The sequence below is a fragment of the Mangifera indica genome, chromosome 3, assembly GCF_011075055.1.
Source record: "Mangifera indica cultivar Alphonso chromosome 3, CATAS_Mindica_2.1, whole genome shotgun sequence".
In the NCBI taxonomy this organism is placed as follows: Eukaryota; Viridiplantae; Streptophyta; class Magnoliopsida; order Sapindales; family Anacardiaceae; genus Mangifera; species Mangifera indica.
In genome coordinates this window covers 11721998-11747175 of record NC_058139.1, presented here as the reverse complement: position 1 = coordinate 11747175, position 25178 = coordinate 11721998, and the positions used below count along the sequence as shown (strand labels likewise).

Sequence of the window (25178 nt, the reverse complement as noted above, 5' to 3'; positions counted from 1 at the left end):
TTCTGTATTGATCAACAATGGCTGTAATCTCTTTGTTAAATCATAGTTTCATTATTGAATTTACAGTCAGAAAAATTCAAGCATATTCATATTAATACATATGCATCGGGTAACTTACAGCAAAACTTACAATACAAACTATATAACAATTACTCAACAACTACAAATATAATGCACTTTAAAATCTTCTAACCAAGAAGCTGGACTCTTGTTTTTAGTAATTGCTGGACTTGTTACTACTGCACAGATAGGCATTTCATGCGCAGCGATATATTGTGATTCTCATACACAAGCTGGAGCGTCGAAGTTTGGGAATACTATGAATGCAATTGATAAAGGAGCAATGTAAATTGGAGAATTTACACGAACATGAACTGGATTCAATCTTGGGATGCCCCCATATTTGGTCAGCTCTAGTGGGATTCCATTTAGAAGCATGGTCTGGCTCTGGAGGTACCCATTTTTGGGAGCTAAATGGTACTCCTCTCTGAATAATGGTTCTTCTGATGATTTGCTGCCAACCCACGAAACTGTTTTCTTAAGACTTCGCATCAATGAACTTTCCCTGTTGATGTTCTTAGCCCCCACAACCAGTTTCATGTTCATACTATTTTGAACAGTGACCATGTAATCAGTTAGATTGCTTAAATTGATCAGGAGAACAGTTATTCCCTTCTGCAACAAAAAATTTGAATTGTGAATTAAGATCAATCTATATTATTTTACCGAGTAATACAATCCCTAAATAGCAACAATCAGAGTGGCACAGCAGAAACGTGGCCACAGGGTTGATAGCTGACTCTCATAGAGTGGCTTCCGGATTTTTACAAATTCTTTTCAGGGGCAGGTTTTAAACCTAGCGATGTGAGATATGACACAATTATGGCTAGTTAAAATGGTAGTAAACTATTGTGTGCAAATGCAATAGTTCAAATCCAGCAAAATTTAGGTCTGACTATGAATATGGCCAAACTTTAATCCAGTTGCTTTCATGAACATCTTATTATCTGATGCCCTAATGGTTTTAACCCTACATTGCCTCAATATTCTCCCCTAAACAACATGCTGTAGTAAAATTAAATGTAAGGGACTTACCCTCCCCTTTGAACAGTGGGCATAAACTCGGAGATATGGAGGGGCATCAGTAGCAACAGCTAGTACACCTTTTCCCATAAGTCGATGCCATAGCAGGGCACTATTTATCAACCATATATCCAACAAAATAAAAACTCAAGTTAAATAGCATAAAATTAAATATAAACTGCTGCAATAGCATTCTCTTGTCAAGTTTCTGAAAACCTCAAATTTCATGTTCTTGCCTGTAATAATCAGGGTTGGGGACAAATGTGGTTGCATTTAGTAGACCGTAGTTCCCACCAATTAAAGTCTGCCTACAATATACTTTAGTATTGTACTTGGAAGCCATTCCAAGCTGATCTAAGTACCTAAGAGAATATGGAACCCAAATAAGATTTGAGCTAATATTATTTATGCATAAATGATTAGTTCAAAACATAAATTTGTCTTTCAGTATGATAAGAAACATTAGCTACAATGATGACAAAAAATGAAAGCAATCAGGCAGCAGATGTTACCAAAAGCTGTTAACAAAAGTGTTAGACACAAGACGACCACCACTGTTATAGGCCCCGCCAGATTCTCCAACCCATGCAGAAGCCCAAGGGGCATTCTTTTCTATAGTTTGTTTAAGATTGCTAAATGTTTCTGATATTAGGCTTAAGTGATCAGGGTCCAGTATCTTACTTACAAGATTGGGATCAACACCTGAAAATGGAGAGAAAAACAATAAATAGAGACATCCAAGTGCACCTTTTTACATCATGACTATTCTTGGATTTTTCAAAAAAAAAACAAATAGACACTAAAGGTTCTGAAATGTTCATACATCAGAAATCCCATTTTCAAATATAACATGTATGATTTACCTAGAGGGAAGAAATAATTAACTAAAGAAACAAGGGAAAAAAAAAAAAACAAAAAGAAGAATATTTTTTATTTTTGTGTTTTCCCATGTCAGGTATTAGACTTAAGTCTCAGCAATTATATTAACAGACAGGGAAGGATATAAGAGTTTTAACAGAACCCAAACACGAATTATTATATTTTAGTTAACACAACAAAGGGATTCAAACACAGACCATTTAACTTAAAAGATCATCGGCAATGATTTCAACAATAACATTTTATGGACAAAAAGTTTTGAAATTAAGAAAGGAGAAAATTTTAATTGAAGGATTATTACAAAATAAACTTTTACTACTGCACTAGATAACAGTATAGCTTTTGCACTTGTAAAATTAGTTTTCTAGCATATATAAGACCAGTTAATACATGATATATCCACAAATAGCACATGAATATTATGTTTATATATCAAATGGGAAAAACAAAAAATGACTTAAATCACTACCACTGCTGGCTCACCTGCACCTAAATTGTATATATGATGAGTCACAGTATTGACTACACCTGAACCTGAGACCTGGAGAAGCTTAGAGTACCACATTTCATCAAAGAATCCTCCAGGTGCCACAAGCAATGGTTTGAAGGGGGAATCTCTGTATAAAATCCTGATAATATTCTTAAGGTTGATCAGGTCTTTCCCATATAGTTCAGCACCAACACTAGCACCAATGCCACTTCCACTCAACTCATTACCTATAACAAGAAAGAAAGAAAAGAGGTGAGACAAGGAAAAGCAAAAAAAGAAGAAAAAAATAAGCAGACTTACAGAGAGAGAAGGAAAGCTAAACAAAATAATAAAAAGAGCTTTGTCTTAACAACGCTAAATACCAAATTCCCATGAGTCAATATGGTATCCCTTCGAAAGAGTATATTTCATAAAATCGCGAGCGTTGCTAGGATCCCAAGCTCCTCCCCAAACACCCTTCTTGATTTGATGCCTCCCATACAATGCATTCAAGCCAAATGTTACAATGGCCCTGAAAATTAAACATTAAACAGACAATCACAGCAGATGCATTGTGGTACAAACATGAAAATTCACCTTAAACCACAAAAATTAAATTTACATAATTTAAGGAAAATAAAATGAAATAAAACCCAGATGATGGATGGACTTTACATCAGAATCAAATATCTGATACAATAAGAAAATAGAATGGAAAGCAAACACCAGAATGTGCTGAAAGAAGGATTTTTGTCCAAAATTTTACTCAGAAAAAAAAAAAACAGATTAAAAATAGAGTTTTTCACTTCAAAGAAGCTTAAACAAAAGCAGATTTGGCAATGCACATTTGACAAAAGTATAAACACATTTCAATAAAAAAATCTTCCAAATTTATCAGTACATTAGAATGGTCGTGGTTTGAAGGTTGATAATATAAATATTATCATACACCGAAAAACCCTGATACAACCAACAGGACACTTAATCCTACACTACCAACATTTGTAGCCTATGCAAAGCACCTTGGCACATAAACATTGGAATTTGCTTATAGACAATACAGAATGAAATATGATTATTAAAGGAATTACTTCATAACTTACCCTGTTGAACTAAATAGATGGTTCAGCTCATCCCACCTATCCATATGCAAACATCCCTTTGAAAACCCAAACAGTCCATCTGTCATCTTTCTGAATGGATGGCAAGGAGCCTTCAAATCTCCAACATCATACAACACTTGGTCTTGCAATGAACCTCCAATTCTTATTCTCAAACTCTTGAAAGCTGTCATGCCACCAATATTTAAAAGGTCATATCAAGTCCCCAGATAAAACTCTTCATCAGAATGCCAATTACATTTAACATGATAGCTTTCTCATCAAACTTAAGCTATACTAGATTACTATGGCAACATCATTTTATTTTCTCGGTGGCAGATATATACCTTGGATAGCTTTGGTTAGCAATGGATGAGATAAGTCCTGAAAGAAACAAATTCCATTGTGCTATTGTCCTCAAAATATTAAAATTGTGCAAATAATCACAAGAAAGCTAAATGTATTCTCATAAAGAGGTACAGTTTTCCAAAGTCTCACCAAATTTATTGCAGAAGTATAATGCCATGGACATTGATTGTAGTCACACTTGTCATGAGGCCACCAATCTAAAGTAGCACAGATAAAATTTTCATCATTTGTAGCAATTGTTGTAGTACCATCAACTAAGATTGTAGGATGTGTCACTTCTTGAGCCAAAATTGCAGGGAGAGAAAACAGAAAGAAAAAGGAAAGGAAAATCCTCATGGTAAATCTATCAGAGTAATCTCGCCAGCAACTCAAGTATGCAAATAAACTGCAGCAATTAAGAAAAATTAATTAGAGGCAGCTCGTTTACATGATCTTGTGCTGTTAGTCCATGTTTTTCAAATGAGAAGAAATGACAGTAAGCACTGTCAAGCTAACCTCATAGCATAAGGAATTAGAGTTTGCCATGACCATTTGTTCCCAAACAGCAGAACTTAATTTTCATCCTTTCATGCTATATGAACATGGAAGTAATAAAAAATGCATTGAGTAATATAAAAGTCAACATGGAGTAATCAAAATGCATTTGCCACAAATTGAGCAGGTATATATCAAATAAAATTTAAACGATGTTGTACTGAAAATATATTTCTTAAGAACTCTCCAAAATATTAAAATAGAATATGAAATCTTAAAATTTGAAAAGCAATTTAATGGAAGAAAGTTTAGGGTATTAGGGTTTGAACAAAACTGATGTAATATTAAAACTTTTAAATAGAAAACTTGGATTCAAACCTCTTTCAAATTTGTAAAATCTTATAAAAGTTACTTACCAAGAAAAAAATTTAATGGAAGAAAGTTGATGCCTCTAAGTATATGATGCAATCACCGGAAGCAAAAACAACTGCACTAACAAAGATTGTTATTTTTTTTCAATAGAAACAAACGAAAATTTTGTTAAAAGGGGGTCACTAGATTTAATATAAATTCAGCGCTTCAATACTGAGAGAGAATAAGTACAACTGGGTCATTTCTCTCAACTCAAATCAGAGTGTTATAGGTTCTGAATCTAGCATAAATATCTACAAACTGTAATCCCAAAAAATAATGCTACTAGAGAAACCGTATGTAAAGTATCAAAACAGGGTCCCCAGATTGAAATATAAACCAGCACACTAATACTTACAGAGGATAAGTAAAACTGGGTAAATTCTCTAAACTCAAATCCTCTGGTTATAGCCCACGAATCTAGGAATCCTAATTCCAGAATATAAAGCAAAAGGAAGCGCAAGAAAGAAAGTGTTGTGATGTAAAATAAACAAAATAGATCACAAATATCATTGGTACAGAGTTCCAGATACAGTCTCAGGAAGCCAGTTCATGAAGAGGTTCTTCTATCTGATCCATTAGTGGAAATAACTGATCCGATGGTTCTCATTCTCATATATCAAACACTACCATTCTCACTTACTACCGTAGTTTTTAGTATGACCTCAAAGCCACTCAAGCCCCAATTAAAGAAAATCGAGATCAAACTAGAACTATAGAAACCATTAGATTCACATGTCACAACTTTGCATTATAACGTGGCAAGCTCTAGCTTAACAAATCATTCCAAGAAACACATTATACACAAAAATCTATAGCCATCCCTAACAAAATTACAAAAACAAGACCAGCCCAGATAAGAACTAACCTCAAACACAAACAGAATCCAAAATCAACAACAATACTGAAGCTCAATCCAGCAGCAAGTTTCCCACTTATTTTAGGTAGACCAGCCCAATAATGAAGGTGGTTTAGTTAACCAAGAGTTAAGCGTTTTCACTCCTTATCGTGGCATTTAAGACACTCCAGTCGACATCAAAAGAAAAGACAAGCACTGCAGATGAGTTGAAATTGGTGACTCATAGCGTAAGCATTAAACTTTTTTGTGGCGTTCGGTGACAAAATACAGTTAAGTATCTACGTCGAGAAAAGTCTAATAAAAAAATTGTATAATTAAGAAGGTGTAAGGGTTGCTGAGATTTAAAGTAGTCGTTAAAAGGGTATGTTTTGTCTTCAAGTTATGCCTGCACCAGTCACCTTCGGGTTTTGCTTCTTGTGGGTGTCTACTTTCAACAATGTCCATTCTCAATTCGCCTACTTCAATCACTTGACAATTCATTTTCATACTATTGATAGTTGATATCATCATGAAGATTTCTAACTTCTTGCATTGAATGTATCATCCCTGTGTAAATGCATTACTTTAAACCACTGTTAACAGTTTCATTGCATCCTCTAAATTTGTACTCAATATTTCTATCCTTGAACAAATTAACAGTAGGTTCATATACCCTACTATTTCAGATGGTTTTCAATGTTCAAATATTAAGCATACCAGATCATTAGATACATATTTTGATTAAAACATTCAACAAAATGAATTATTTTAAGGTGCTTTATTTGAGTACACATTAAAACTGAACACAGTTATATTCTTTTGAATACCATTGAATTTAGTATTTAAGTTCAGAAATAAAGAGAGACTTGATCAAAATTAGTCAACACAAAATGGCCTCAGACACAGTTCTTTTGAAAACAATGTTACAAAATCAAAAAGATCAATTTCTTTATTTTATGATTAAAATGAACTAATTTACTTGTAATTATTTGATTATTCACAATTAGATGGATTTAGTTTAAGATTGTAATAGAATAATAATGAATTTATTCATGAAATTTATGGTTAAACCAATATTATATTATAACAGTCATGGGCAATGTGATTATCCCAAAAAATAAAAATATATAAATAATGAAATCTCACCTACTTCCTGTTAATCCAAATTTTTAAATGCTTTTTTTGACAGCTTAAAAGTGCTTAACACTTTTTGCCCCAAATAAGTATAACTTTCTTTTCCTTTATTTGATACATCTCATAAAAAATTGTATATGGGATACAAAAGAGAAAATCAAGGAAAAATTAGTAAAACAATAGTTTCTTAACTCTGACAATATTCCTCTCCTCTAAATTATAAAACCTCTCTTCTTCTTCTTCCTTCCACTTCCCCTCCTTACCCCAAAATAATTTAAAAAAAAAATCTTTAAAAGAAATTCTGACAACTAAAATTCTTCTCTAATATTATTAATTTTTTTGATCAATTCCCTTTTCTTTCCATTTCCATGGAATTTAATTTCCCATTTTGAGATGTTGTTTTGGTCTGTTTAGCTCAATCTAAGAAAATGAGTCTCATACATTATTTTATTTTATTTTATTTTATTTTTTCACTTCTTTTGTTACTTGAAAGATTCTGATTTTCATCAATAACCTAGTTCGATTTTGATCATTCTGATCGTGTATGATTAGCAAAGTTTACATTTTGATGTAGAAAAAATAATAATAATTTTGGCTCTTCTATTGTTGCAAATTTAGGATTTTTATGGTGAATGTAATGGCTTGGTTGTTGTAAAATAGTTTTTGGTTACTCTTCTGGTGATTTTTTATTAAATTTTGTTGATGGAGACCAGTGGAGGAGAAGCAGTATATGATCAAGGCTCAGGGTGGTTTGAAGTGAAAAAGGTTTAAACTTATTGTCATTTCATTTCAGACTATCTACACATTTTTTCTACTTTGGTTTCTTGTTATGCTAAGTTATGTTCACTATACTTGGTTGCCATGATTGGAGAAAAGTGTAATTAGGCTTCTGTGACTTCAGTTTTCTTTGTTTTAAGGTTAGTTAGATAGAAATTAGCTAAATCAGGCTAATGATCCAATCAATTCTCTTTTCTGTATCTTGCAGGAATAAAAAATATATTAATAACCTTCTACAGAATTGAATGGGAAATCAATTTATATGCTCAGTGTGAAGAAATACAATGTAAATTCCTTGGCATTTCGTATTTATGGTGTAAAGTAGATAAGTCTAGAAGAAGTTAGAAAATTGTCTCTGAAATTTGTAAGGGCATCCTTAAGGGGTCGGCCATTATTCTTCCTGAAGTTGCATCTTGTATCAGAGGAAAAATTTTCTGAGACATTTTTATCTACTAGATTCCTTAAGGAAATGTGTCTATGATGCTTATTGATAAATATTCTGGATTCTTCCTTATTGATAACCCACCCTTTTTTAATCAATAATGATTGGGTATTCACACATACTTTTTTTTTTTGGCATGTTTTTGCACTATAATGACAACCTTTTATTATAGTTTAATAGTATCCATATGATGCTATCAGCATAATTGTCAGTGACTTGCTTTTAAGTTTTTATGTTTCATTTCTTATCCAGAAACATAGAAGTAGTTCAAAGTTTTCCCTCTAAAGTTGGGTTGGGGGTTTGTCAGGAAAAAATTATTCTAATTTTCAGCATAGTCAGCCGTCTTTAAATGAAAGAAGTAGAAATTTGGATGGTAAGAGCAGATCCCAACAGCCAAAGGCAGGAGGTAGTTTTGGTATACATGTCCAAGGCAGTGTTGGAACTTCTACAGCCTTGTTAAATGAAGATAAACAGGGTGGAAATTACCTTGGTATCTGTGTGGCCAAACAAGATAGTGAATGTTCTAAATTGCCTCCATTATTAGACACAAAATCTGATGGTGGAAATGGAGATATGCAGAAAATTATGCCAAAAGATAAGCTTAATGTGGTTCAGAAAATAAAATGTGTTGATCCAGAGGGTGAGGCTTTGGTACTGCATTCTGAAAACAATGCTGGAACTGAAATCAAGTTTGGTGATATTCAACCTGATAATTTGGTGGCTTTTAGAAAGCATGATAGTAATCATGATTCAGTTTCATGTAATACTTCTTGTGTAAACCTCCAGGAGAATCAACTGACAACAAAACCTGTAAATGTAGAATGCTTTTTTGATAAGGCGAATTTCTTGACTTGTAAGAATGAAATAATTGAGGAAAACTGTAAAGTGGCAAATAAAGAATCTTCAGAAGATATGGGGGTAGTGATTGCAGAAGATAAAATAACTGGTCCTTCTGATGATGCTTCAAAATCCAAGGAAAGGCATACCGAGGACACAAAACCTGTAAATAATGATATCATAAGTTATTGCAGTCCATCCAGTGAAGACACAGCGACAGCGGTGCAGCCTCAGCATCCTGTTTTTTAGTCCAAGGTTGGGGAGCCAAAACCTTCTCAAGTGGCGGTTGCAGATGAAGGTTCAAGTGCTGCAGTGACAGTGCAAGACACGGAGTCAGATGCTCCTGAGCAGAGTGGAAATGAGAATTCTGGAGAACCATCTTTGAATGCTTCTGTTGTTGAGTGTTGCAGTTCTTTAAATGCTACCTTTAATGATGATATGTCAAATGCCCAGAGTATGAATCCCCTCGGTGAAGATGATTCAAGTGAAACCAAAGAAAGGTTTAGGCAACGACTTTGTGTTCAATTTAAAGCAGACTGAAAACATACCTTACTGAATTTTTAATATGCAGGATTTCAGCAATTTTCCAGAAAACTGGGCAGCAAGGTTACAGCAAGTTTCAGAAAAACAGGGGAGCAAGTTTTTCAACTTAAAGATGAAAGAAAGAGAGCTGAAAGATAAATTTTCGGAAGTGTTTTTTCTTCATTAATTAAGGATACTTATACAAGAAGACAAGTACAAAGAAGCCATACCTATGACCATACTTTATATGCAAAAGTTCCTTAGTTTAAGGTAAGCCACACATATTACCAACTCCAACTAAAGTGACTTAATCAAATAACAAAATGCTTAACCAAAAACAGTAAATGAACTACAACTTCAATATTCTAGTTTGCTAACACTCCTCCTTAGAAATTGAAGTTGTTACACCAAGCAAGTGTCTCAATTTTTCAAATTGAGATTTAGCAAGAGGCTTGGTTAGAATATCAGCAACTTGATCAGTGGAGCTGCAGTGCTTTAAAGTTATTTCTCCTGACTTTTCAGCCTCCCGGATTGCATGAAATTTTACACTTATATGCTTGGTTCTTCCATGTTGAATGGGATTCTTAGCTATTGAGATGGCTGATTTATTGTCAACATATATAGTAACACTCTTGGAGAATTGGCAGTCCAAATCTGTGAGCAGTTTCTTCAACCAAACAGCTTGGTTTGCAGCATTAGCAGCAGCTATATACTCTGATTCAGCTGTGGATTGAGCAACAACCTCCTGTTTTCTTGAATTCCAGCAAAACATAGCTCCGCCAAAGCAGAAGCAATATCCAGAGGTGCTTTTATAGTCATCTTGGCATCCTGCGCAGTCACTATCTGAAAACCCTATCAGCTCATCCTTTTGTTGACAAGAGAACCACAAGCCATAGTCATAGGTGCCTTTGACATACCTTAAAATTCTTTTGGCAATTGACCAGTGGAAAATGCTTGGTTCTTGCATAAATCTGGAAAGTAAAGAGGTGGCAAACATTAAATCAGGTCTGCTAGAGCACAAGTAAAGCAAACATCCCACTAATCTTCTATATTGAGTGGCATCTACTTTTTCAGCTCCATCATTTTTCATAGGCTTTATATTGACAGCAAGTGGAGTGGAAGCTGACTTGCAATTTGTCATATGGAACCTGCTCAGTAAGTCTTTGGCATATCTTTCTTGCGAAATGAAAATTCCATCAGGAAGTTGGAGAATTTCCAGGCCAAGAAAGTACTTCATCAGGCCAAGATCAGACATCTCAAACTCCTTTTCCATGCTGAGTTTAAATTCCAACAATTGAGCAACATCTCCTCCTGTCACCAATAAGTCATCAACATACAAGGATACAATGAGTTTAACTTCATCATTTTGTCTCTTAATGTACAAGGTAGGTTCACTTTGATTGCATACAAATCCTAGGCTTAGTAAGTGACCATGTATTCTACTATACCAAGCCTTAGGAGCTTGCTTAAGCCCATAAAGAGCCTTGTGTAACCTATAAACACATTCTTCTTTTCCTGGAATTACAAAGCCTTCAGGTTGATGAACATAAATTTCCTCATCCAGAATTCCATTCAAGAAGGCTGATTTGACATCAAAATGATGTATCTTCCAGCCAGCTTTAGCGGATAAGGCTATTAAAAGCCTAATTGTGTCATACCTTGCTACAGGAGCAAAGGTTTCAGAGAAATCAGTCCCAGGTTGCTGCATATACCCTTTAACCACCAATCTGGCCTTGAGTTTGTTGACTGAACCATCAGGTTTCAGTTTTGTTCTAAAAATCCATTTAACTCCAATTGGTTTGTGGCCTGCAGGTTTTTCCACTAAGCTCCAGGTTCCATTTTTTGTGATCATATTCAATTCCTCCTTCATGGCATTTAACCATTCATTATTTGAGGATGCTTCTTCAAAGTTCTCTGGTTCTTTCAGAGCTAAATTACACCTCCTATAAATGTCATCAAGTGACCTCATTCTTGAAGCAGGAACTATCTCATCATTGTTACTTTCATGCAACAAACTTTCAGCCTTGGAAATTGATTCTGAAGAAGTTATGGGCTGAGAATGGTCATCTAAATTATTTTCCTAGCTCCAAGACTTTGCTTCATCAAATTTAACATTTCTACTAACCACAACACTTGAAGTTTGAGGAAGGAATATTCTGTACCCTTTTGAGACTGAACTATAGCCAATAAAAATTCCAATGTCAGCCTTAGAATCCAGCTTTGATCTTTTCTCTTGTGGAATAAGGACATAGCAGATACAACCAAAGGTTTTTAGATGATCCACTGATGCTTTTCTTCCATGCCATTTTTCAAAAGGAGTAGCATTATCTAATGCTTTGGAAGGCAGCATATTCAGTAGGTATATGGCTGTATTGGCAGCTTCTGCCCAAAAACTTTTTGGCAGCCTTTTCTCAAATAACAAGCATCTTGCCATTTCCATTATTGATCTATTCTTCCTTTCACTAACCCCATTTTGTTGAGGGGTATAAGGAGTGGTAAGTTGATGGATAATTCCTTCATTTCTACAGTAATCAGCAAATGCATGAGAGGTGTACTCACCTCCATTGTCAGTTCTCAGAATTTTAATTTTTGTTGCTGATTGTTTTTCCACTTCCAATTTGAATCTTTTGAAAGTGTCTAGGACTTCACTTTTTAGCTTGAGAAAGTAACCCCAACAATATCTAGTTAGGTCATCAATGAAGATTAGCATGTATTTGCTTTCATTCAATGATAAGGTATCCATGGGACCACACAAATCAGAATGCAGCAGCTGAAGTTTTTCATTTGCTCTCCAACTGCTTTTTGTAAAAGGCAGCCTAGCTTGCTTCCCAAATTGACATACTTCACACAACTCTTTGGGGTTAATTATAGCAGGCAAATTCAGAACTAGTTCATCATTATGCATACTTTTCAAAGCAGAAAAATTGAAGTGTCCTAGTCTACTATGCCATAATTTTGATTCATCAACAACTGTGTTTGCTGAATTAGCTTCTGGAAGTGGCCATTTGATAGCAAAATTATTGTCTTTCATATCCACTGACATGACTTCAAGACCATTCTTATCAAAAATAAAGCATGTATTATTCTCAAAGTTGAGAGAATATCCATTTTGCATCATTTGACCAACACTCAGCAAATTGTGACTTATATTTGGAACATAAAGTACATCATGTATGAGTTTGGTACCTTTTGGTGTTTTGACTAGGACTGATCCTTTGCCTTTGACCTCCAGCAAATCTCCATTTCCTATTCTGACTTTGGAGCAGAAAGCAGAGTCAAGATTGGTGAAAAGTGAAGCATCATGTGTCATATGGCTTGAACAGCCACTGTCAATCAACCAGGCTGTAGGTACTTGATTCTTCTGTAAAACATGACATGAAGCCACAAACAAACTTTCATTTGAGACTTCTTGATTTTCAGCAATTTGAGCTTGCTGAGTATTCTGACCTTGGCTTGATGGCTTGTTTCTACACACTTTATCAATGTGTCCTTGCTGATTACACAGCCTGCATCTTACATTTGGCCTAAACCAGCAATTGTTTGGAGAATGACCTTTTCTTTTACAGTAAGGACACAAAGTAAGCTTTCCTTTCTTGTCAATTTGTGACTTGTTCTTATCTCTTTTTTCATCTCTTCTGCCAAAGGATTGTTTCTTGCTGCCATAATCAGTCCAGTTTTTATTTTGAACTCTCATACTCAAGGCTTGCTCAGTTGAATCTTCCTGCCTTAATGCCCTTCTTTGGTCTTGAGCTTTCAAGGCATTCAACACCTCAGATAAGGTGAGTTCAGAGAAGTCTTTGGAGTCTTCCAGTGAAGAGATCTTAGCTTCATATCTCTCTGGAACAGTGACAAGTATTTTTTCCACAACCCTTTGATCAGAAAGGGTCTCTCCCATTAGCCTGATTTGATTCACCACTTTGAGCACTCGGTCTGCATAGTCTTTAACTGTTTCAGCTTCCTTCATCTTCAGCACTTCAAACTCTCTCCTTAGGTTCAAGACATTCATTTGTCTTGACCTCTCATTTCCTAAGGAGTCTTCCTTCAACCTGTCCCAAGCTTCTTTGGCTGTTTCACATGAGACAATTTTTGTGAAAACAGCATCAGTTACTGCTTGATGGATCATAGACAAGGTTCTAGGACTCTTGGTCATCTCTTCTTCATGCATTCTGATTTGGTTCAAAGTTGGATTTGGCCCCAAAGGAGAGGGTTGTTTCTCCTCCTCAACATACTGCCACAATCCTAAACCCCTCAAGAATGCCTTCATTTTTACTGCCCATATGTGATAGTTCTCACCATTGTATATTGGTGGTGACATAGAAGAAGACAAGGATGTCATGGAGCAATAACTGAGTAAATGTTTTTTTTTTTAAGACTGATTTTTTTTTTTTTTCGGACAAGTTCATACACACCTTAAGATCTCAATGCTCTGATACCATGTTCAATTTAAAGCAGACTGAAAACATACCTTACTGAATTTTTAATATGCAGGATTTCAGCAATTTTCCAGAAAACTGGGCAGCAAGGTTACAGCAAGTTTCAGAAAAACAGGGGAGCAAGTTTTTCAACTTAAAGATGAAAGAAAGAGAGCTGAAAGATAAATTTTCGGAAGTGTTTTTTCTTCATTAATTAAGGATACTTATACAAGAAGACAAGTACAAAGAAGCCATACCTATAACCATACTTTATATGCAAAAGTTCCTTAGTTTAAGGTAAGCCACACATATTACCTACTCCAACTAAAGTGACTTAATCAAATAACAAAATGCTTAACCAAAAACAGTAAATGAACTACAACTTCAATATTCTAGTTTGCTAACACTTTGGTGTTTTCTCTTTGAGAATCTGAATAGGTCTGTGGATGAACTGTACCTTCTTTGTGAACTAGAATGTGATTTAGAGCAGATGAAGGAGGCTATTCTTGTTCTTGAAGAGGCTGCATCTGATTTTAAAGACCTGACTACCAGAGTGGAGGAGTTTGAGAATGTGAAGAAATGCTCTTCCCATTCAATTGATGGAGCACCAATCACTTTAAAGACTGACCATCGCAGGCCACATGCACTATCATGGGAGATAAGGATGCTCACCACTTTATTTTAAGAAAATGTGGTCTTTGCCTTTGATCAGAAAATGAAAACATCATGGTTTCTCTGTATCATTTAAGAAAATGTGGTCGTTTACATGGTTCTTTGGTTTTGGACATGCCAAGTAGTTGTTTTAATAATAATAAAATGATTGACAATATATATGGAAAGATTAGTTACTCTGTGCTAACTGCAGGTTAGAAGAATGACAAATTCACCTCATAAAGCAGAGATACTGTCATCATCTCTGGAGGCTTTTAAGAAAATTCAACGGGAAAGAGCTAGTTTGCATGCTGCTAATGATGCCCCGGGGCTTAAGTGTTCAAATTGCCATTATTATGTATCTGACAACAACTTGACAAAGTCAACCAGGATAAGTGATGTAATGCACAGTTCTAAAGATTCTGTGATGAATTCAGGAAGACAGACAGAACTAACACCAGGTAATTCTAGTGGAGATAAGAGGAATTCTGAGTTACGCAGGTCTAGCAGAGTGAACTTTCAAAATGGTCGTGACCCTTCACTGAACCCATCTTTTTTGGATCTTAATTCATCTAGGCCACCTACTCAGAATATTTCTGCTGCTACTGGTTCTGAAAAAAGTAAGAGAGAACATCTTGGATCTGAAACTGAGAAGCTCCTGCCTAAGAAAGGGAAAATATTGACAGAAAATGTCACTGATGAAAACCTTAAACCTACAGATCAACTTAAGAGGCCAATTCCTCTCACTGAAAAAGAAAAGAGAAATGCTACTTCATGGAAATCTATGGATGCATGGAAGGAGAAGAGGAATTGGGAGGATATACTTTCTTCTCCTTTCTGTGTCTCTTCTCGCATATCCCATTCTCCAGGCATGAGCAGGAAAAGTGTTGAGTGTGCACGCAATTTGTGTGATAAATTAATGTCTACTGAGAAGAAAAAGAAAACTGCCTTAGATTTGAAAAAGGAAGCTGAAGAAAAACATGCACGAGCTATGAGGATTAGAAATGAATTGGAGAATGAAAGAGTTCAAAAACTGCAGCATACTTTAGAAAAGTTAAACCGTGTTAATGAATGGCAAGCTGTCCGCAGTATGAAGTTACGTGAATGTATGTATGCTCGCCATCAACGCAGTGAGTTACAGCATGAAGCTTTTCTAGCACAGGTTTTGAAGAGAGCTGGTAATGAAAGCAGTAAAGTTAACGAGGTTCGTTTCTGTTAATAATTTGCTTCAGGACTGCCACGTTGAACTTTTCTTTGATTAGTTTCAGTCAAATTTGTTTTTCCAGTCAATAAGTCCTATTCTTTAGGATATTGTTAATGTTATCAGAAATCTTGGTTGTTACTGTAATTTTTTTTTAAGCATTATCTTTTCAGTTCAGATATTTTTAATATAAATGTAGTGCACCAGAATGAATAAAATAATATTACTTTTTGCTGCATCATATCAGCTTTTCTCATTTCTTGCTTTTATTCTTTCATTCAATTCAAATTTCTATCTTTCGTTTTCTCTGATTTTCTTCTCAAAAAACCATCAATTGGTATCAGAGCTTCATTCTTACGGAACCTGTGAGTATCCATGGAAACAGAAACTGATTTCCCCAAATTTTCTCAAGCTGCTCCACATGTTTTTGATGGAGAAAACTACCAACTTTGGGCTATTAGAATGGAAACTTATCTTGAGGCTTTGGATCTATGGGAAGCCGTCGAAGAAGATTATGAAGTTGCTCCGCTGCCAAACAATCCGACGGTAGCTCAGATGAAAAGCCACAAAGAGAAGAAGACCAGAAAATCAAAGGCCAAAGCAGTGTTGTTTGCTGGTGTTTCAACAACGATTTTCACAAAGATCATGAATCTCAAATCAGCAAAAGAAATCTGGGAGCATCTGAAGACGGAATACGCAGGAGATGAAAGAATACGAGGAATGCAAGTGCTCAATCTAACAAGGGAATTTGAGCTGCAAAAGATGAAAAATGCTGAGACAATCAAAGAATATTCAGACAGATTGCTTGGCATTGCCAACAAGGTAAGGCTTCTTGGCACTAAATTTGATGATACAAGAATTGTTGAAAAAATTCTTGTTACGGTGCCTGAAAAATATGAAGCCTCAATAACCACCTTGGAAAATACTAAAGATCTGTCCAAGATCACCTTGGCAGAACTGTTGAATGCTTTGCAGGCTCAAGAACAAAGGAGACTTATGAGACAAGAGTGTACCGTAGAAGGAGCCTTGTCAGTCAAACACCAACAGGAAAGTTTTGGGAGTAGTTCAAGCAGTCGCACTCGAAACAAAGGTGGAAGCTCAAGGAGAAATTTCCCGCCTTGTGAACACTGTGGCAAAATGGGTCATTCTCCATTCAAGTGTTGGAAGAGGCCTGATGCAAAGTGCAGCAAGTGCAATCAGCTTGGACATGAAGCTGTGATTTGCAAAAGCAAATCTCAGAAACCAGAGGAAGAAGTCCATGTAGCTGATCAAGATGAAGAAGATCAGATGTTTGTGGCAACGTGTTTCTCTACAAAGGTCTCCTCAGAAAGTTGGCTCATTGACAGTGGTTGTACAAACCATATGACCTTTGACAAAACTCTTTTTAAGGAGTTAAAGGCTACTGCAATGACTAAAGTCAGGATAGGGAATGGTGGTTATATTGCTGCAAAAGGAAAAGGAACCATTGCAATGACAACTAGTTCAGGTACAAAAACTATTTCAGATGTTCTTTATGTACCTGATATTGATCAAAATTTGCTGAGTGTTGGCCAGTTAATTGAAAAAGGATTTAAGGTGTCCTTTGAAGACTTGTATTGTCACATCTACGACGCCGCTGGAAAGGAGATTTTACGTGTCAAAATGAAAGGGAAAAGCTTCTTATTTGATCCTACGGAGGAGGAACACACAGCTTATTCCACCAATGTCAACATCACAGAAGTCTGGCATAAAAGGCTTGGGCATTGTCATCTTCAACGAATGCTTAAGATGAAGAAAGATGAAGTGACAAAAGGTTTACCAGTTCTGGTTGATCACCTGCCAAACTGTCATGCTTGTCAATTTGGTAAACAAAGTAGGAAACCATTTCCTAAATCATCCTGGAGAGTAACACAGAAACTGCAACTAGTTCATACAGATGTGGGTGGACCTCAAAGAACACCATCACTTCAAGGTAGCCGGTATTACATTCTTTTCATTGATGATTTTACAAGAATGTGTTGGATTTATTTCCTAAAGTTCAAGTCTGAAGTTGCTGGAGTATTCTGGAAGTTTAAAAAGATGGTGGAAAATTTAAGCGGCTGCAAAATTCAAATCTTAAGATCTGATAATGGACAAGAGTACACTTCTGCAGAATTTAACTTGTTTTGTGATGAAGCTGGCATAGAACATCAGCTCACTGCCCCTTACACTCCACAGCAAAATGGAGTGAGTGAAAGGAAGAACAGATATGTCATGGAGATGGCTAGATGCATGTTGCATGAGAAGGGGTTGCCAAAAAATTTCTGGGCAGAGGCAGCCAATACAGCAATATTTCTGCAAAATCGGCTTCCAAGTGTAGCCGTTGAAGACAAAACTCCATTTGAAGCTTGGTATGGGTATATACCTTCACTAAGTTTTCTTAAAGTATTTGGTTGTTTGTGTTTTGTCCATGTTCCACAAGTTAAGAGAGACAAGCTTGATAAAAAAAGCAATTCCAGGTATCTTTGTTGGCTATAGCACAATTTCTAAAGCCTACAAAGTATATCATCCTCAAACAAGAAAAATGGCGATAACTAGAGATGTTCACTTCAATGAGGATGAGCAATGGGACTGGGAAAATTCACAAGGAACTAACAGACCTTCAAAAGAATTTAGAAGCGATTTTTTTGAGGAGGAGACAACAGACCAATGGGAAAATGAATTGATAGATGATCCACCAATTAGAGGAACAAGATCACTTTCAAACATCTATCAAAGATGTAATGTAGCATTATGTGAACCTGCTGATCATGAAGAAGCTCTTAAAGACCCTAAGTGGAAGAAAGCAATGGAGGAGGAGATGTCAATGATTCACAAGAACAAAACTTGGGAATTAGTCAACAAACCAGAAGGCAGAAAAATCATTGGAGTAAAATGGGTGTACCGAACGAAGCTAAATGCTGATAACTCCATCAACAAGTACAAAGCTAGGCTCGTCGTCAAGGGGTATGCTCAAATTTTTGGTGTTGATTATTCTGAAACGTTTGCTCCTGTTGCTAGACTAGATACAATCAGGTTGTTGTTAGCCATATCAGCACAAAAAGGCTGGAAAGTGTTTCAGTTAGATGTCAAATCAGCTTTTCTAAATGGTGTTCTACAAGAAGAAATTTATGTGGAACAACCAGAAGGATTTGTTGTGCAAGGTGAAGAGGATAAGGTCTATTTGCTCAAAAAGGCTCTTTACGGCCTAAAGCAAGCTCCAAAAGCTTGGTACAGCAGGATTGATGAATATTTGCTAAGCTTAGGCTTCACAAAAAGCTTATCTGAAGCTACTCTTTATGTTAAACAAAAGGGTAGTTATGTTCTTATTGTATCTCTTTATGTTGATGACCTTTTGGTAACAGGAGATAATGCACAGATGATTAAGGAGTTTAAACAAGAGATGATGCAGGTCTTTGAGATGACAGATCTTGGTCTTATGACTTACTTTCTTGGCTTGGAGGTCCAGCAAAGCCAAAATGAAGTTTTCATCTGTCAGAAGAAGTATGCAAAGGAAATTTTGAAGAAATTTCAGATGGAAGAGTGCAAAGCAATAAACACACCAATGGGTCAAAAAGAGAAGCTGAGCAAAGAAGATGATGCTAGTAAAGTTGATGAAGGTCATTACAGAAGTTTGATTGGTTGCTTGATGTATCTTACAGCAACAAGACCTGATATTCTATTTGTTGTAAGTCTCTTATCTCGTTTTATGCATTGTGCTAGTGAAGTGCATTTAAGAGCAGCAAAAAGAATCTTAAGGTTTATTAAGGGCAGTCTTGATTGTGGTGTCAAGTTTGAGAAGAGTCAGAACTTCAAGTTGAGTGGTTTTTTAGATAGTGATTGGGGTGGTTCTATTGATGACATGAAAAGTACCTCAGGATACTGTTTCAACCTAGGCTCAGGTATTTTTTCATGGTGTTCAAAGAAACAAGAGATTGTAGCACAATCCACTGCAGAAGCAGAGTTTATTGCAGCAACTGCAGCAGCAAACCAAACTCTATGGCTAAGGAAAGTCCTATCTGATTTACACATGGTGCAAAATGAAGGTACTGAGATTTTTGTTGATAATCAAGCAGCAATTGCAATTTCACGAAATCCAGTATTTCACGGAAAAACAAAACACTTCAACATCAAGCTCTACTTCTTGAGGGAAGTGCAACAAACTGGAAAAGTGAAACTTGCTTACTGCAAGTCTGAAGATCAGCTGGCAGATTTGTTCACAAAGCCACTTCCAGTTGGCAAGTTCGAGTTACTAAGGAAGATGATTGGAATTTGCAGTGCCTAAAGCAAGGAGGAGTGTTAATAATTTGCTTCAGGACTGCCACGTTGAACTTTTCTTTGATTAGTTTCAGTCAAATTTGTTTTTCCAGTCAATAAGTCCTATTCTTTAGGATATTGTTAATGTTATCAGAAATCTTGGTTGTTACTGTAATTTTTTTTTAAGCATTATCTTTTCAGTTCAGATATTTTTAATATAAATGTAGTGCACCAGAATGAATAAAATAATATTACTTTTTGCTGCATCATATCAGCTTTTCTCATTTCTTGCTTTTATTCTTTCATTCAATTCAAATTTCTATCCTTCGTTTTCTCTGATTTTCTTCTCAAAAAACCATCAGTTTCATTACCTCCTTAAACAAAGAAAACAAAAAACTTATGTTGCGTCAGAAACTTCATGATTCAGAATTGAGGAGAGCTGAAAAACTTCAAGTGTTAAGAACTAAACAAAAAGAGGATATTGCTAGGGAGGAAGCTGTTCTAGAACGTAGAAAACTCATTGAGGCTGAAAAGTTGCAGCGTCTTGCTCTGACACAGCGAAAAAAGGAAGAGGCTCAAGTTAGAAGAGAAGAGGAAAGGAAAGTATCCAGTGCAGCACGTGAGGCAAGGGCCATTGAACAGCTCCGGAGAAAGGAGGAAAGAGCTAAGGCCCAACAAGAGGAAGCTGAACTTCTGGCTCAGAAATTAGCTGAGAAACTTAGTGAAAGTGAACAAAGGCGCAAGTTTTACCTGGAGCAAATACGGGAAAGGGCTTCAATGGATTTCAGGGATCATTCTTCTCCTTTACTCCGCAGATCTATTAATAAGGAGGGCCAAGGCAGATTTACTCCAATAAATAATGGTGACAAGTGTCAAGCAAATGTTGTTACAGGTTCAGGGGGTTCTTCTATTGCAACAGGAAATGTTGCTAAAGCATAGGATTAAAAGAATTCGGCAAAAACTTATGGCTCTGAGATATGAATTTTCCAAGCCACCAGTTGCTTCTGAAAATACTGGTATTGGATATAGAACCGCAGTGGCAACTGCAAGGGCAAAGATTGGGAGGTGGGTTCAAGAACTTCAGAAACTCAGGCAAGCAAGAAAAGGAGCGGCAAGTATAGGTTTAATAACTGCTGAAATGATTAAGGTATTTGTTTGAACCTCTGTACTAGGAATTATTGATAAATATCATATGGTCACACCCATTATACCAATATATACTTTATGATCATACTTATACATCAGGTTTAGGAAGGAGATAGAGATGCAGAAGTACAATAGTCATCTCTCTCTCTTTCCATTGCATCAAGTCTTGTGCAAATTGAATATATTTGATAAAGCTCTATATTGTTTTAGTTCTACAGTATCCAAAGCAGTGTTCTTACATCGCTGGTTCTCTAATAGATGTGCTATCCAATTTTTAATTTTGACAAATTTGTATCAAGAGGCTTGTTATTCTTGTCCTACTTCTTCTCCAACTTTGTTAATTTTTCCAATTCGTTACCTTGTTAATTATTTAGCTTTTAAAATAAATGAGTGAATAGTATTTTCCAGAGCACAATGTATGAATATTGTAAGTGGAAGTTGCATTGACTCTCTAGGAGGGTAAATTTCCAATATTAATATACTTTCAGTGAGAATGGTGAGTCCTCTGATTGGTGCAGCCTGCACTTAGCTAGTGAGAGAATTTTGGGTTGGCATCAGTTACCACTTTTGAGGCTGTGCATGAATTGTTGAATCATTATTGATATTGATGCATGATTGAGAAATTATCAGGTGGTAAATAATGCAAACCAAATTATTCTTTTGGTAGGATATCAGTCAATAGCTTGTTATCATATCAATGCATTTTATAACAGTTAGGCGTGGTTATTTCTTTTTATAAGGAGGTCGAGGTTGTTAAATATCAAATTCACTGCTACAAAATTTCTTTGTGAATCAGTTCCTGGAGGGGAAGGACCCTGAGCTACAGGTGTCACGCCAAGCTGGTCTGCTTGATTTTATTGCTTCTGCCCTGCCTGCTTCTCATACATCAAAGCCTGAAGCTTGCCAGGTGACAATACACCTTTTGAAACTTTTGAGGGTTGTACTATCTGTGCCATTGAACAGAAGTTATTTTCTTGCCCAAAATCTTTTACCCCCAATCATCCCTATGCTGTCGGCAGCACTTGAGAACTATATAAAGATTGCTGCTTCTTTGAATGTCCCTAGCAGCACCAATTTGCCATCCAGCAAAGTGTCAGTTGAAAATTTTGAATCTGTATCTGAAGTACTGGATGGATTTTTGTGGACTGTTGCTATGATTATTGGTCATATTAGCTCTGATGAAAGACAACTCCAAATGCGTGATGGCTTGCTAGAGCTATTGGTCGCATACCAAGTTATCCACTGTCTAAGAGATCTTTTTGCACTCTATGATAGGCCTCAGGTTGAAGGCTCACCCTTTCCTTTATTCTCTTAAGTATCTCTGTTGGTGGTCTTAACATCTGGCCCTGGAATTATTAGTTCCATTGGCTGGGAAGCTTCTCCTATTGAAAATGTATTGGAAAATGAAAGTCCAGAAATGAAACTCGCAGTTTCTCTTGCAGATGTACCAGAGGATGGCCCGTTAGATGAGTTGTCTAAAGTAAATAAAAATGAATAAGGTTCTCTTGGCAGAGATGAAGAAAAGAAGATGAATGGTGGTTCAGTCCGGTTTAATAATGCTAACATGGAAAAGACAGACATTCAAGATGAATCACAGAAAATTCTAATTGAGAAGGATGAGAAGAACTTGGTGGATATTGTTGCAGTGCAAAAGAAAGAAAATATGTTTGGCGTGAAACAACCAAGGGCTTTTCTTCTTTCTGCCATATCTGAAACTGGATTAGTCAGCCTTCCTTCTTTGTTGACATCTGTGCTACTTCAGGCTAACAATAGGTTGTCTTCTGAACAGGTAAATTCGCTGCAAGCTACAAATATCTTCATTAGTTGATAAATCAGTTGTGTCCTATTTTTCTTTTCTGCTTCCTATATTTTTTCGTTCAGCTTCCAATTTTGTCTTTTAATTTGGTTATGCATGTGATAGCGTTGTTCATTTAATCCATCAGCTGCAACACATTTGCACAAGTTCATTTCTTGGTTACTCTATCTTACTATTTTTGTTCCCATCTTTTCACTGTATATTTTTCACCCCTAAATGGAAAAGGGATGCTTACTTGTAGGATAGTTTTGGCTTCACCATACTGCTTATATCTTTGAGTAATTATGTTTTTTGATAAACTCTTATACTTGAAAGTGTCTTAACTGGTTTTTTTCATGGGGCTGCATATTTAGGAATCATAAATTGCTCAAGTCGTCAATTTTGGCTCAACTTACTAAGCTATTATTTTACTTCAGTCATCATATGTGCTTCCATCTAATTTTGAGGAAGTGGCAACTGGAGTACTGAAGGTTCAGAACAATTTGGCTCTTTTGGATATTATATTTTTGCAGAGAATGCTAGTAAGTTAAGTTTTCTTGTCATATTGCTTTTTCATGGCAGTGATTTCTGAAAATGGCTTTGAAATGGTTTTTCTGGCATCTGCACCAATTTGTGATTTGCATTAAGTTTTCAAGTGCTTCCTTGACCTGTTCTATTTTATTCCGTGAATCATTGTCAGGCTAGGCCGGATCTGAGAATGGAGTTTTTCCACTTAACGAGTTTCCTTCTCTCTCATTGCACTAACAAATGGAAGGTGGCTAATGATCAGGTAAATTTTTTCGTACCTCTGTTTACAAAGCCAATAATGGGGATATAAAATTAGGTATTATATTCTATTTTATTAAAAGGCTGTTCATGCATCAGCTACCGGTTATTTCAACAAACACTATACTGGTTACATTCTTACATATTAATTGCATCATAGTAGTCTTGGGAGAATTCACAGCATATGTTGGTGATTGCTTGTCCAAGTCATGTGCAATGTGTTTCAGGTTGGTCTGCTTTTGCACGAGTCTCTTTTGCTTCTTGGTTATTTTGCAGTGTTTCGCTCTGGGAAACAAGCCGTTCTACGGTGGGGAAAAAGTCCTAGAATACCTCACAAGGTCGGTGAATCTGTAATGAGAAGTTTCTTGTATCTCAAAGTTGTGCTGTGTGTAGAATCTAATTATTGAGCTGGAAGAAGACAGGTATGCGATTTGCCATTTGTCTTCTTCAGTGATCCTGAGTTGATGCCTGCCTTGGCTGGCACACTCGTTGCTGCCTGTTATGGCTGTGAGGAGAACAAGGGTTTGATTCAGCAGGAACTTAGTGTGGATATGCTACTTGTTAAAATCCTGCAAAAATGTTTCTCCCCCAGTACTAGATGAATCCAGTGAGTCTAATCAACACGGTTCAGAACTTAGAAAATCTCAAGGAGACATTCCTTTAAAATCCAGTCGTTACAGTTAGGGTTGGACTCGAGCCAAGCCAGCTCGAGCTCGAGCTCGGCTCGGCTCGGTTCGAGCCCGAAACGAGCCGGGCTCTATTCGGTTTGATCGAGCTCGAGCCGAGCTCGAGCTGGCTCGGATTGGCTCGGTAATTTTTTTTAAAATTTTTTTATACAAAACGACATCGTTTTGATCCATATATATACAAAACGGTGTCGTTTTGATATGAAAAATGAGTCGAGCCGAGCCGAGTTCGGCTCGAGCCGAGCCCAAGCTTGGCTCGGCTCAAATCCAGCCCTAGTTTACAGTGCTAAAAGTGCACGGCTTTCTCTAGGAAAGGGCAGTGCTCTAGGAAACAGCAAAAGAGTTGGCAAGACGAGAAACCAGAAGGATAGCAAAATAGCAAAAACTTGTGAAGATGTAACCCTGAAGCACAATGCTCTGTCAGTGGAAACTTCTTTGACGTTGCACCACAGATTCCCTAGTAGCTTCATTGATAGAGCAGAGCATTTCTTCTCAGCAGAGATTACCAATGCGAGTTAGCAAGTATGAGTCCACATTGGCGGACCTCATTTTCACAATAAGGGCAGCATCGCAACGGAAGTTTACTGGTTTTGCAGTTTTTTATAACAACATATTGGTGCTAACAAAGGAGCTCATGCCATACATATCTAGGAAACATACCATAACAGAGGTGAAACCTGAAAAACTATGTCATACAGTTCTGTTCAAATAGCTAAATTCTTTTGGGTTTTCCTCAGATGGGTGGCTATGTTATAGAAGAAGATCAGTACAATATGACACTGTTAACATGTATCAGTTTCCTATTTTAATAGGATCACAAATTATAATATATTTATAACTTTCACTAATGTTACACAATATCTATGTCTTCCAAGTGAAGTTGCAAATTATATATAAGATATTTCAACTATG

The 25178-nt window shown here is 36.3% G+C and overlaps 4 protein-coding genes across 19 annotated transcripts; 3 read left to right on the top strand and 1 right to left on the bottom strand.

Annotated features, from left to right (window-relative positions):
• Positions 1-7: 7 nt before the first annotated feature.
• Positions 8-5934, bottom strand: LOC123211671 (heparanase-like protein 1). Of its 9 annotated transcripts, none has more exons than XM_044630484.1 (12): positions 5654-5934; positions 4791-4861; positions 4396-4471; positions 4030-4285; positions 3879-3939; positions 3535-3718; positions 2815-2963; positions 2446-2679; positions 1596-1785; positions 1320-1445; positions 1096-1195; positions 8-675 (listed from the first exon to the last, which is right to left on the bottom strand). In XM_044630484.1, the coding sequence occupies exons 3-12, from the start codon at positions 4398-4400 to the stop codon at positions 283-285; spliced, it is 1698 nt and encodes a 565-aa protein (XP_044486419.1). In that variant the 5' UTR covers positions 4401-4471; positions 4791-4861; positions 5654-5934; the 3' UTR covers positions 8-282. The 9 variants fall into 9 exon arrangements, with proteins under 9 accessions (XP_044486419.1, XP_044486420.1, XP_044486418.1 ...); XM_044630485.1 differs by lacking the exon at positions 5654-5934 and adding an exon at positions 5144-5591; XM_044630483.1 differs by lacking the exon at positions 4791-4861.
• Positions 5935-6888: 954 nt separating this feature from the next.
• On the top strand, positions 6889-25126 carry LOC123210410 (S phase cyclin A-associated protein in the endoplasmic reticulum-like). Of its 8 annotated transcripts, XM_044628746.1 has the most exons (8): positions 20866-21000; positions 21796-22281; positions 22442-22788; positions 23232-23336; positions 23495-23584; positions 23808-23918; positions 24003-24253; positions 24544-25126. In XM_044628746.1, the coding sequence occupies exons 3-7, from the start codon at positions 22528-22530 to the stop codon at positions 24180-24182; spliced, it is 747 nt and encodes a 248-aa protein (XP_044484681.1). In that variant the 5' UTR covers positions 20866-21000; positions 21796-22281; positions 22442-22527; the 3' UTR covers positions 24183-24253; positions 24544-25126. The 8 variants fall into 8 exon arrangements, with proteins under 8 accessions (XP_044484682.1, XP_044484685.1, XP_044484684.1 ...); XM_044628747.1 differs by lacking the exon at positions 20866-21000 and adding an exon at positions 6889-7522 and having other exon boundaries at positions 21796-22788; XM_044628748.1 differs by having other exon boundaries at positions 21796-22788; positions 23857-23918; positions 23999-24253.
• Positions 14156-21208, top strand: LOC123210409 (stress response protein NST1-like). The gene is made up of 3 exons (XM_044628744.1): positions 14156-14410; positions 14613-15607; positions 20216-21208. Exons 1-3 carry the CDS (start codon positions 14399-14401, stop codon positions 20790-20792), a joined length of 1584 nt encoding a protein of 527 aa, XP_044484679.1. The 5' UTR covers positions 14156-14398; the 3' UTR covers positions 20793-21208.
• LOC123210412 lies at positions 18142-20022 on the top strand. The gene is made up of 2 exons (XM_044628754.1): positions 18142-18405; positions 19637-20022. Exons 1-2 carry the CDS (start codon positions 18142-18144, stop codon positions 19742-19744), a joined length of 372 nt encoding a protein of 123 aa, XP_044484689.1. The 3' UTR covers positions 19745-20022.
• Positions 25127-25178: the final 52 nt, after the last annotated feature.